The sequence below is a fragment of the Macrotis lagotis genome, chromosome 1 (assembly GCF_037893015.1).
Source record: "Macrotis lagotis isolate mMagLag1 chromosome 1, bilby.v1.9.chrom.fasta, whole genome shotgun sequence".
In the NCBI taxonomy this organism is placed as follows: Eukaryota; Metazoa; Chordata; class Mammalia; order Peramelemorphia; family Peramelidae; genus Macrotis; species Macrotis lagotis.
Window position 1 is genome coordinate 272,204,236 of NC_133658.1, and position 13,581 is coordinate 272,217,816.

A 13,581-nucleotide genomic window follows, 5' to 3' on the forward strand; every position below is an offset into this window, starting at 1 on the left:
GTAAAGTTAAAACAGAAGTATAAAAATTATTCAGTATTTTATTTTGTTAGGTTTTTGCTAGGCAAATGGGGTTAAGTGGCTTGCCCAAGGCCACACAGCTAAGTAATTATTAAGTGTCTGAGGCTTGACTCAGGTACTCCTGACTCCAGGGCCGGTGCTCTATCTGCTGTGCCACCTAGCCACCCCATAGTATTTTAATTTTTACATGTAACTATCATTACTTGATACTAAGGAAAAGGGAAGACTGACTTAAACTTTTATTTTTTACAATGGATCTAAACATAAATACCTTTTCATAGAGGAATAAAATGAACTTGCTATTAGATAAACAGTACCTAATAATGGTGTACAGATGGGAGTAAATATGATATAATATTTAATGTCAAATATTTTATCCCATTTTACTTCCTTGCTCATAATAGTCACATCTCTAAATTTTGATCTTTACTGAAATGTTCTGAGGTAACGTGAGTGTGACCCTGAGATCTTTTTTTCAAGTTTAGGTTTTTGCAAGACAAATGGAGTTAAGTGGCTTGCCCAAAGCCACACAGTTAGGTAATTAAGTGTTTGAGGCTGGATTTGAACTCAGGTACTCCTGACTCCAGGGCCAGTGCTCTAGCCACTGTGCCACCTAGCTGCTTCTGACCCTGAGATCTCAAAGGGCATTCTAGGAGAATGCAGTTGGACAAGTTCTATAACACCAATAAGAGAACTATGACCAGAAGAATTAAAAGGTATAGGCTTATTACCAAAAGGTTACCATAAAGAGAAGACCATTGTGACCACAGGAACTGAAATAATCTTTTTTAGACTATAGAGGGGTTATCATCTGTACTTGTTGAGGGAATACCCAGGCCAATAAAATAATGGCTCTTAAGAAGTAAAACTTGCCTAAGCCTTAAGCTATATTTTATTCAGCTAAAAATGACGTTTGGGTTTTTTATATTATAAATATAAACAAGTTAACAAGAATAATAAGTGTACACTCTGTTCTCTAACCTCACTGAGATAATCAAAACACCCAGAAACAGGATATGCCTTAGTAACAAACTTCGCCACACTTTGCATATTAATAAATCCTTTCCAAATGGTGCTGAGACGAGACAGAAAGAGGGAAGTATCTCCTTCTTGAGGGGATCGAGACTCTGGAATACTGCAAAACAAAACCATAAACATCTTAATACTTCTCCTTATTTATTTGATTTTAAAAATAATTTAAAAACAAAAGCCTAGGTCCTAGCTTATATTGCAATGTAGACAAGAATATTCTTCAGTCTTACTCTGTTAAATATAATCCTTATTTTTCAGTTCCAAATTCTAATAAAATAAAATTTAAAGAATCATAGAATCTGAGAATCTAAATTAAAGCGCATGAAGTCTTCTAGCTCAACTTTTTTCAACAATTAGTAATCCTATCTATAAAAAAAACCTGACAAGTATCATTCAAATCTGATCAAATATTCTCCTTGAAAGGACACTCATTTACTTTCAAGGCTAGCTATTTTAGTGTATAATTTTTATTTCTTTTTTTGTTTTATTTGCAAGACAATGGGGTTAAGTGGCTTTTCCAAGGCCACACAGCTAGGTAATTCTTCAGTGTCTGAGGCCAGATTTGAACTCAGGTACTCCTGACTCCAAGGCCGGTGCTCTATCCACTGAGCCACCTAGCCGCCACCTGTACTAATTTTTCAAGACTATTCTTTTATTGAATTGAAATGTACTCTTCTAGAAGTTCCACAATCTTTGGTCCTATCTGTGCCCTCAAAAGCTACACAAAAATCAATCTAATCTTAACATCTAATAGTGCTTCAAATATCTGAAAACTATTATCTTCCTTCTCAGTGCTATTTTCTAAGTTAAGTTTCTTCAACAATTTCTCTTAAGACATGGTTTAGAAGTCAACTTTTTTTTGAGACTGGTCTCTTTAAGTGGAGCAAGTTAAGATGTATGACGGCCACTTATGAGGCAGATAACAAGAGTTTTCACCTGCTACATATCAGCCCTGTGCAGGTTCACGCTTCCTTAGATAGCCTTGTGTCTCCTGCTTCTGGAGGCTGATAATATTGGTATTGGATTAAATACAGATATCAGATTGGCTTTAGTTCTATGTTAGTTCAACCAATCAAAAACTTCTCAATCTTTCAACAGCCTCAAACTACCCTAGCAGTAGGAATTACAGATATAAGCCATAATGTCTGGTTTTGAAAGTCACCCTGATTGCCTCCAAAGGTCCCTCAGCTTTTGTCACTATCCCTTTAAAAATCTATAGTCCCCGGGGAGCTAGGTGGCATAGTGGATAAAGCACCAGCCTTGGAGTCAGGAGTACCTGAGTTCAAATCCGGTCTCAGACACTTAATAATTACCTAGCTGTGTGGCCTTGGGCAAGCCACTTGACCCCATCTGCCTTGCAAAAAAAAAAAAAACCTAAAAAACCTAAAAAAATCTATAGTCCTCAAACTATGTTATCCATTCAATACAAAGTGCAAGTGCAAGTCCCTAGACATTATATTTGTATGGATAAAATTTAACTAGAAGAGATTTTTGACAAATTAAACTGTTGCTTTATGACTACAAATTTAAGTGTGAAATATATCTTTTTTCCACATCAACTGTTCTCTAACCAAATCTTTACATTCTCTAAGTATTAAAATTTTATACTATCCAATTTATAGTTTTTCATTTAATATATTAAACTAATCTTAGAAGCTAGATAGGAAGTACATGTGTGTGTTGTGTGTGTGTGTGTATAAATATGCATATACATATATGTGGTACATACTTAATATTTGGTGATGGAGGAACTGGTAAGTATCTTGGGTCTGGCAAAGATGATGGCTTGGCCAGTATTGATTTTGGTACTGCTGTAGATGTCAAAACAGGTTTCAGCATTTCTTGTTTTGTTTCCCCAGTAGAAAGTTTGTCAGTCAGAGGGACAGAGCTAGGACGTGTGGCTGAGGTATTGATAGCAACTGAACTGCTTAGTGCTGTTCTAGGATCCCTACCAGATACTGTTACAGTAGTGACAACCCCAGCAGAACAAGAGATCGGATATAATGAGCTTTCTTCCACTGAAGATGGTTCTGCATTATTATGCCCTAGTGGAACAGGAAAATAATTTCTTTCTAAATTCATTTGAGAAATACTTTCAACTTCTGGTTCCGAAGTACTTTCAGCTATGGCTTCAGATATCAGTTCATCAGCAGGATTAGAAATAGTCCCGGAACAAGAGGGATCAAATTTTGATTTTGATTCCACCTTCTTAACAGAAGATGACAATTTTGGTTTCTTTGGGGCAGGTTCATCTTCAGATGATGGGACCTGACCTGAAAAATTAAAAAAAGGGCTTTAATGCCAAAATGCTCACCAAATAAAATTGTTTTTAATCTATATAAAATTTTTTTAAAGAAGTAAAAAAATATTTAATTATCAAAATTTTGAAATTCATATTTGAGCCAATCATCAAATTTTATTTACCTGTACAAATTTTACAGTTCAAATCAAATAGATGAGCCCGATGCTGACTTGTTGTATCTTTCAACATACTGCTAAAAACATCAAGAAGAGGGGCACTATTTTTTTCAGGCACAGCTCGTGCTAACTCTTGTTCCTAAAAAAATAACAAAAATAAAATAAACCCATCATATTTAAATATGAAAAGTCTAGTATTTCATTCAACAGGAGGCAGCCTTGGGTACAGTGGATAACGTCCTGGACCTGAAGTAAGAAAGACTGTCATACCAGTGGTGGGATTCAGCCAGTGCACACCAGTTTGGCAAAACTGATACCTAATTTTATGTTGAATTCAGGAACCAGTTTATTCAAATCCCACTACAGTGTCATACTTCCTGGAGGTGATACTAGTCAATTTATGTAACTTTCTGCTTTAGCTCCTTCATCTATAAATCAAATATAAATAACATCTACTTGCTACGGTTAATTCTAAGAAACAAATAAGGTATTTTAAAAAGTTTGACAAGTCTTAAATTACTATAGAAATGTTTATTTTTGATATTGTAATTCCACTATCTCTAAAAGGAATTCTGAAGTAACACATATATGGACTCTACTGAGTTGATCAAAGAATTAAAATTGGGAGAGGTCCAAAACCAAGTCAGACAGGTTTCATGTACGGGCCATATAGTATGTTGTAACAGATTAGCCAAGTTCAGACAATATTATCTGTGAAATATCAGGTGATGAATGCTTTTAGTTACAGCACTGAATGCTGTCTTCTTATGAAGGGGCTTTCAATTGTACAAATCAGTGAAATTAGGAATTCTTTAAATATATATAAGATACACACACACACACATATATAAGACTTGGTACACTTACATCTGAATCTGATACTGGTGGAGAGTCTTCCATATCTGGTATGACTTCCTGTTTCATGGTAGACTTCTTGCTTTCATTGTGTAATTTATTTCTAGATTCTATCACCTAAAAGAAAAAAGTTAAAATAAAAACTATTGTTCACATAGCACTTTGAATTATATTATTTAATCCTTGAACCAACATGAAAGTAGGGAATCAAAGTATGACCTTCTCTTTCTTCTTCTTTTAAAATAAAGAAACTGAATTTAATGACTTGCCAAAAGTTAAACAACAAGTAATAATTCAAGGCAATATTATTCAAATCAGGTATTTTGACTTCAAGTTCAGTATACTTCCCATTAATGTACCAAAAAGAATAAAAGATAAAAAATTATTTCAAATATATTATATCACACTCTCACACAAAACTATTATCTATCTAATATTCGTTTTAAAATTGTAAATGCATACTTACAGATTTTGTTGGCTTCTCTTTCCACATCGACAATTCTTTAGATACAAGTTCTTCAGGTTTCATTCTCACAAGTTTTGCCAGAGAGATTTCTTCACGAAGAACACGATGAAAAAGTCCCTATAAAAATGCCTTATATTAATAATCAAGTATTTGAGGTAGTATTTCAAAGTACTATACGAAATGAGAATAACATGGACAGAATATAACTTCTGCTCTCAAGAAATTCCAGTAGTAGTAAACAAATGATACTTGAATCAACATATATTTTAAGCTGAATAAAATAGCAGATTCTTTCAGGTGAGGGGATTCAAAGGCAGCAGCATGTTAGAAATAGTACATTATTATCATGGATAATAAGTTAAAACAGGATAATGATTGATCAATGGTAAAAAACAGGGGAGAAAAATATCAAAGTGAAAAACGATTAATATTTATGCTTGGGTACAGGTTTGGCTAGGATACAGAATTCAGTAAGTGGGGAATTTTAAGGCAGATAAAATAAGATCAAGGCAAAGAAAACTGAATGCCAGACTAAGGGTTTGCTTAATTAAATAGACAATGTGAAGCAACAAAATATTTCTAAGATGCACGATGATCTAATTACAGTGGTCCTTTAGAAAGAAGAATTTGACAACTCTAGACTAATGTCAAAAAACATGAAGACTATCCTGATATCCACTGCATGACATGGTTAAGAACCTGAACTAGAGTAGTAATTGGAAAGAAAAGGTATTGAAATGAAAACGTTTTGTTAATTATTTTACAGATGTAACAAATTCAACTAGGATGTAATGTTCTGAACAGGAAATACATTGACATGCTATTGTGTAATATAACACCTACCACTGTCATATTGCAGATGTTTTGCTCCTGCCCTCTTCCTCTACATATTATTTTCTGACTATTCCATTTACTCCCACATCTCTTTAGAAAACATTTAGAAATACACATTATACCTAATCTCTCACCCCCATTTTGTAATTATCAAACATTTTCACTTGGGCCTGAACGTCATGTTGGACTCAAACTGCTTCAGAGCCCCATCAAAACCCAACTCTGATCTTCCTATGACTTCCTCTCTCATACTTGATAAATTACCACCATCTCAAATTTAAAAATTTAGATTTTTGTCTCATCCGTTTTTGTCAGCTGCCACATCTTGTTACTCCTACAACTTTTATGTCTATCCCATCTTCTCTCCACTTTTTAACTTAGTTAATATTCTCACCACACCAACCCCACTTTTGATTAGATTACTGAAATAGCTTGTTTTGACTGTTTTCTTTCTCTCATCTTGTGAATTCATCTTTCACAGTGCTGTCAAATTAATCTTAATCAAAGTAACCAAGTTATTGTCATTAAAAATTCTTCAGGGGGCAGCTAGGTGGTGCAGTGGATAAAACACTGGCCTTGGAGTCAGGAGTACCTGGGTTCAAATCTGGTCTCAGACACTTAATAATTACCTAGCTGCGTGGCCTTGGGCAAGCCACTTAACCCCACTGCCTTGCAAAAAACCTAAAAAAAAAAAAAACCTTCAACAGTTGCCTATTTCCTATGGCTTAAAATGCCAAATAATTAGCCCAATTCCACACAACTTTATTTCATGCACTGCATGCTCCAGAGTGACCTCTCAGTACTTTTTCCCACCATACCTTGGCCTTTGCATCTATCCATTTCTAGACTCAAGGCTTTAATACTTCTCTGTCTAAAATTTAGTATTTCTACATATGTTTCTTGAAGTTCTTTCCTTCAAAGGAAATTCAACTGCTACTGTATCTCTGAAATATTTCTTTATATCTTCTGATTAAGTGTTATCTCCTTTGTCTGGACATGCTACCTTGCACCCTAGTTATCTGTGTAGAGGTACTATACAGTATTCTTTGTCAACTCCTTGAAAGTAGAAGCATTGTATTTCTTCATTTGTTCCTAGCACCCATTGGCACTTAATACTTTTTAACTGAAGGCTGTCTTGAGTTTTAATAACACAAAAATAATTAATGTTTATGTTTGCTTTAATGTTATTCCAGTAAGTGAATAGTGTACCTGACCTAACTTTAAATAAGGCCTCAAACAACCAAGAGCTATATGACCCTGGGCAAGACACTTAACCCTAGTTACAGAATTAAAAAATGACAAACCACTCCAACCAATGCCAAAAAACCCCCTGATGGGGTCATGAAGAGTTGAGCATGACTAAAAAAACGACTGAACACATCCCAATAGTCAAGGAACACACAAACCTGATTTTTTGGATCCTTGAGATTAAACATGATGCTGCGATATTTACTCTTGTACCGATTATCTGTAACTTGAAATAAGTTGAACATCTCCTTTTCAATATGCAGAGCAATTTTTCCTACTTCATTTTCTGTCATGATTAAGTCATCACTATCATTGACTCTGTGATAGAATAATCAAAAGATAGGCTACATAAAACACTGAGCTTAACATAATTATAATGGTTTACATTTGAACTGCCAAAAAATTTCTATCTTCCTTTCAATGTTAATGCATTGAGTATTAAGTTTATTTAGCTTCATGGCAAGAAGCTGTCAGCAATTTAAAGTAAGAAGATACACAAAATTGGGTTTAATTAGGATTGAAAAGAAATGTCTCCAATATTTTCTATTGTATAAGGTAATAGTATAATTCAGTGCAAGTATATAATATACCCAAAAAAGCAAAATATCCCACCTTTTCCACAAAATCTCCTTTAAGGATCGTCTTATATTTTGCCGAATTTGAGAATTAGGTTGTGATTGGGAAGGACTAGCTCCTGATTTTCCTGGAGTGGATGAGGAAGAAGGATTGGCAGAAGGTGGTACTGGTTTTCTAGGCCCCCCAGGTAACGTGGAAGAAACATTTAATTTTTTAGAAGCTGATGCTGCAGAAGCAGAAGTTAGTCCTGACTGTTTGGTATTTGAAACACTGCCTGATGGATTGCTAGATAACCATGACTTCTTAGGGATGACACCTTTGAATCCTCCAGGTGAATTTTTAATGGCTTGCTTAGTAACTGAAGCATTAATAAAAGAAGGGGACTTCTTTGGGCCTATATTTCTAGGCAAAGAAGTCTGTTTCCCAATAACAGAAGTTGAAGTTGAAGGAATAACTTTCTTTGTCACTGGAGGGGAAGTGGTCATTTTATCTTCCATCCTTTTCTCTTCTTTCATGGCTATAAAAGGAAAAAAAATGGTAAGATGAAAACCATCATAAAGTTTTCTCTATGGTAACAGAGAAAAAATTATAATTTAGAATAAATATAATGAAGTTCAAGTAATACTAAATAGAAAGTATTGAGCAAAGAATCCTGGAAATGTAAGGAAGGGAAAAGTTTCAAAATCTACATCTGTCATTAGTGCTGCTACTTAAAGAATAAGGAAAAACTCAATTCTTGAATATAAAAGCAATAAGAAGACAAAAGACACTTCATTAAATAGATGACCACTAATGATTTCAAATTGTTCCAGCAACTTCCAAATCTTTTACAGGTTGTGGAAAATTGTTATACCATTTAACAACTATGGTAGTATGAAATAATTATGTATTGTTTCTATTTGGCTATGAATAGCTATAAAGTTATTTTAAAAGCAACAGTGACAAATACTATAATTAAATAGTTGTAATAATAAAAAGGTTACTTTTTTCTTTGAAGCTGTCAGAAATGATTTTGTTTTATTCTGAGGCCAACATGTTATCTTATATAGAAAACGAAACAAAAACCGTCTTTATCAGAATCCCCAGGGAATTCTTAATTTCTAAAACTTCACATTATCAGAACATATACCATAATTTACTTCATATATGTATATTTAAGAAATGTTAAGATCTCATTTTGAAAGACCTTTTACATAAATTCTTAATTCTGAATTTTAATCATTTATTTAGAAAACAATAAGGACAGATGAAAATACTTTAACTTTATACATGTTGTGATATGATCATCACTGAATTTAGAATTTTAATTATGACAAATTAAAATTCAAGTGTGCAATAAACTATATATAATTATGTATTGCAAAAGGAAAGATTTTAAAAATCAGTGTCAAAATCAAATACTTAGGTCTAAGCTAGCTTAAATATTATTTAGTCTGAATAATTTAGTCTGAAATACTATCCTCCTGTAATAGATCAAAATTCACAATACTCCTTAGAAGATTTTTATAAGATACTTTTCTCACAATAATCCAATTGGTCTCCTACTCCAAGTAATACTTATCCCATTTTATTGATGAGAAATCTAAGGTTCAGTTAAATGAATTCTCCATCATCTTCTATACTATGCATACAATATATTACAGTACCTTGATATGCAAATGAAATAGGGAGGGATGGAAGTGGAAAAATTGTGCTAGATATTAGCACTTTTAATTTTATAACAAAGTGAATAGCAAAATGGGGTCAGAACTATCAATCTGAACAAAGCATTAAATCTAGCTTTAACAACTTTTTCTTGCAAAAACATTTATCAGTATATTCTTGAACAAATTATACAAATCAAAATATTAATAGCAGAGATTTTGGTTAAATTATATGGTCTTAATGTAAGATAAAATAGCTGCTAGGACTTGAACATAAAAACGTATAAAACTGAATGATGCATCCCTACTTTCAATCATCATGAATACATATACAGTGAGCAATTTGAAGAAGTTATATACTGGGAAATCATCAGTGCATGCTTAGACTTGAGAGGATGAGCTAAAAAAATGTGATTCACAGCTGTAAAGATAACTGGGAACTCTGGTGTTTATCCAGAAGGGAATGGTCAATTTCAAATCAATCAAAAGTTGGATATCAAGTGCACTGAAAAGTGGGTAGGATCGTGGATTTTTAAAAGGCATTTACAATGTTCCAGTCATACACCATATCTGAGGAATCTAGCATTTGTTGTAGATGGGACTGGTTCACTAGTATAGGCAACTCTTGGTAAATTTGAGTGTCAATATGGAAACAACACTCTGTAACTGTAGTCTGAATACAAAATTGCCTGGAGGATTTTAAGTAACTTGCTGAAGTCACATGTCAAGGGCTCAGAGGCAGAACCCAATCCCAGTTCATCTTGATGCACCTTTATACAATATCATGCTGCCTTACTTTTATCAGCTTACAATAAAGTGTGAAGGCATTTTACTACAGTACAACAATGTTTCTAATTTGAGTAATTCATTACAGCTATTTTGTGAAGAGTCAGAGAACATCCTGCATAGCATGATGTAGCCTGCATGACTTTCCAAAGAAACTAAAACATCTAGCAGAAGACTGGAAAATCATACCAAAAATGTGCCAGAAGTGTGCTTTCTAACACTGTCAGTTCAGCTTAAAAGGCCCTTGTCTTACATTCAGATTAAATTACCCTAGACATTAGTGGAAATAAAGTATTTTTATTCATAATGTCCTTAACAAGCACTTAAGTTCAACTGAACAAACAAGTCTACTTCATGCAGAACACTATACTCATCTGTCTTCTAACCAAAAGGTCAGATAAGACAAATAACTATGAAATCTGAGCCCACATAATGGTGGAAATTAAAATACTACTAATGGGGGGTGAGGAAGTGGTAGGAGGGGCAGTTAAGGTTTAATCAAAGTGCCATTTTAATAAAAAAAGGTTGCATTCTAAACAAGGGTGAGAATTGAATAGGCAGTAATTGGGGTAGCCACAGGAGTCAACTGCCTCGGTGCTGCAGAAATTTAGAATAAGGGATAAAAAAGGAATATAAATAGTATGAGTTAGAATGTGCTTTACATATATATGTGTGTATGTATATACATATACATATGGAGAATTTCTAGCTGGGGAGATTTGTGAAAGCTAACAAATTTTTACAAAATTTATAATGGCCTACAAATGTTTAGAACATGTATATAACAAATTGCTGGGGTGGCAGGCCCTTTTGTCTATAAACATGCTTAAATGTTAAGATACAGATACAATTTTTAATTGACATCTTCTGGTTCAATTTTAGTTGCTGAAAAGAGGGGGTATTCAAAACAGTTTTATTTTCCAATCTTTACTAAATTTCTTTACTCTTGAACATAGCATTAAAAGACTTATGTAGGGGCAGCTAGGTGGTACAGTGGATAGAGCACCAGCCCTGGAGGAAGGAGTACTTGAGTTCAAATCCGGCCTCAGACACTTAATGATTACCTAGCTGTGTGGCCTTGGGCAAGCCACTTAACCCCATTGCCTTGCAAAAAACAAAACAAAACAAAACAAAAAACTTATGTACTAAATGTGCAACTTATCAAACTCAGAATCATCTAACTTAATAACCCTATGGTGTAATAATTTAACATGTCAAAATATCTTAACTCATTTCATTTGATAGTTCATTTCTCCACTTATATCCATTAATTTCAGCAATGTCACTCTGCAATACTGGTTACTTTTTCAAGGATGACTTAAAAAAAAATCCTGTGTAAAATTACCCTTCATTCCACCCATCAACAGTAAAAATAGTGAGGCACTACTCAAGTTTACTTATATAAACATTTGAGTCAATTTTTGCTATATAGGGTCAGACTGTATTGTAATGTGGTACTACAGATTTATATTAAGTAAAATAAAGTGGTCATGTAGACAAAATGGCAGATTAGGTAGAAAGAAAATGTCCATGGATACATTACTTCTATTACATATTCTTCCATTATGAAAGAGTGCAAATCTGCCATGATTCAGATTATTAACTAAACTGGAATCTGAAAATATTTAAGTTACATGAATAATTTAAAACATTTGAGGGAAAAAAAATCACAATCTGATCCTGCATTATTGACTTGAAATAAGAATTATATGGACTTGTAATTTCTGGATACCACTTGGCAAAGTTGTCATAATCCTCTTTTAATCACCAATATATAATGCATGGGAAAAAGTATTATTGATATGATTAGAAAAGATCTATTTTTTATTTTAATTTCTTTATAAAGTTGTATTTCAGATAAGAAAAACATTCTGTCCCCTTAAAAAAGTATTAAATGTCCTCTCCAATAGTTTTAAAAAGCCCTAACGAAATTCCACCCTAAATATGTGTGACATAACTTTATTTCAATGGTTTTAATTTTTGGAAGCAAGAGAAAAATTTGGGGGCAGAAAGGAAATAACAGCAATCTAAAAATCTGGATAACAGTACAGGTCCCTTTCCTAGCTGTTCTGATGCATTAGCTACTAATAGTTTCCTCATTTAGACATTGAGGACGAAATAAATAAGGGATCTTACAGTTTTAACATTCTACAACACATAGTAAGGGATTTAAATATATTCTTGTTGACGTTATGATCAGTTTATTTTCTCTTAAAATGACAATTATATTTGAATAAAATCAGGGAGGAAACATTTGCAGTTTTAAAGTTTGTAGAGTTTTAAAAATGTCATCTAATTTTGTTTTCATATTAAACTCTGGGAGATAACTGCTTTTATTAATCTTTAAATAATTTTAGAGAAGCTGAGACAGAGAAAAGTGACATACAGTGTTGTCTTACACCAGATTGTTTGGTAGTAACATACAAAGGTAAACCCTAATGATTATTTGGATTTTTCTATTACAATCCTATCATCACTGAAAAATACTGGTTGTACAAATTTCAATACTGTGTGAAGATCTGCATGAAGTACTTTAGCTCTGCTTTTGTTTCAAAGTACAAATGTGATTTTTCTTGTCCCAGTGCAGCAGAATAAAGATTAGTCACCTGCTGCAGATTACCTCTGGCACTGTGCCAAGCATTAAAGTGTCACCATTTACTTAAATGGTTATGGCAGTTCAAAAGCAAACAAACCCAAATTCATTCAACAGAAAATTGTTTAAAAAGATTTCAAATTTAGGTAAAATAATTTCTTAAGATAATTTTTATGATTTCCATACCAGTGAAACTTAATAGGCACAAACAGAAAAGTATTAAATCCTTCTCTCCCACATCTCACAATCAAATGTTTCTTTCATGGGGGCTAGAAAATTCAGGATTAATTTACTAAGCAAATGCCTCATTCAGGTGTCCCCTACTTGGTTCAGCAATCTTCTATCAATGATTACCTAAGTGTAGCAATGCATCACAACATTTTCAAAATACTTTGCCTTTATTTGATTACTATAAAAGCTACCAGAATCAAGGCTAGAATTTTAATTGAAAATCTAAGGGAAATGTGAAAATTCTATTCATTAGCAGTCTCTTGATCCAATCCTGTCTTGTAAGTTGCTGTTCACATATGGTGGTCTTAATGTCTCCTTTAGTCAACACTGCTCACTTGCTCCTCACCTGCCTACCTCATAGGATTGAAGAAAGCCAGCAGTGACTAGAAGGGGGAACAATCAGAATTGTAAACCTGCCTTAACAGAGGGCAGACTCAAGGCTCAATAACAGGTATTCCCCCTACAATATCAGTTTTTAAGAGAACCACTCCCCCCCCACAACTTTGAGTAAAGCAATAGCTATGTTGTAGAGAAAATTCAATTGACCCTCAAGATCTCAGCTATTTAAGATGTGATCAATTCTTTAACCCATTATCAGAGATGCAAATCACTAAGCACTCCATACCTAAGTAGAAAGCCTTCATGAGTTAAGAGGCTAAAAACAAACAAAAACCACCTAGTGGCCAACGTTCTTATGACCAGCTTCTCTAGAACTTAGGATGTATTTGGACATAAGTACCATATTTGGAAAACTTTCCAGCATGGGGGAAACTAGTTTATTTCATGCTGACATAACCTGAGAGAACTCAAGGTTACTTCCATATCATAATATATACAATTGAAGGTATATGCAATTAAGTACCAGCAATTGAGTTTTTCTT

General features: G+C 33.6%; 1 protein-coding gene across 10 annotated transcripts in view; it reads right to left on the reverse strand.

The window, feature by feature from the left end:
* DIDO1 (death inducer-obliterator 1) overlaps nucleotides 1-13,581 on the reverse strand; it is a 57,931-nt gene that overhangs the window by 14,198 nt on the left and 30,152 nt on the right. For all 10 annotated transcript variants that reach the window (XM_074210437.1, XM_074210436.1, XM_074210434.1 and 7 more), the window contains 7 exons: nucleotides 7,484-7,964; nucleotides 7,030-7,189; nucleotides 4,790-4,906; nucleotides 4,336-4,440; nucleotides 3,475-3,607; nucleotides 2,780-3,323; nucleotides 1,000-1,153 (listed from right to left, as the gene is read on the reverse strand). In XM_074210437.1, the coding sequence (XP_074066538.1) occupies nucleotides 1,000-1,153; nucleotides 2,780-3,323; nucleotides 3,475-3,607; nucleotides 4,336-4,440; nucleotides 4,790-4,906; nucleotides 7,030-7,189; nucleotides 7,484-7,964 (1,694 nt within the window). The remainder of the gene's footprint in view (nucleotides 1-999; nucleotides 1,154-2,779; nucleotides 3,324-3,474; nucleotides 3,608-4,335; nucleotides 4,441-4,789; nucleotides 4,907-7,029; nucleotides 7,190-7,483; nucleotides 7,965-13,581) is intronic.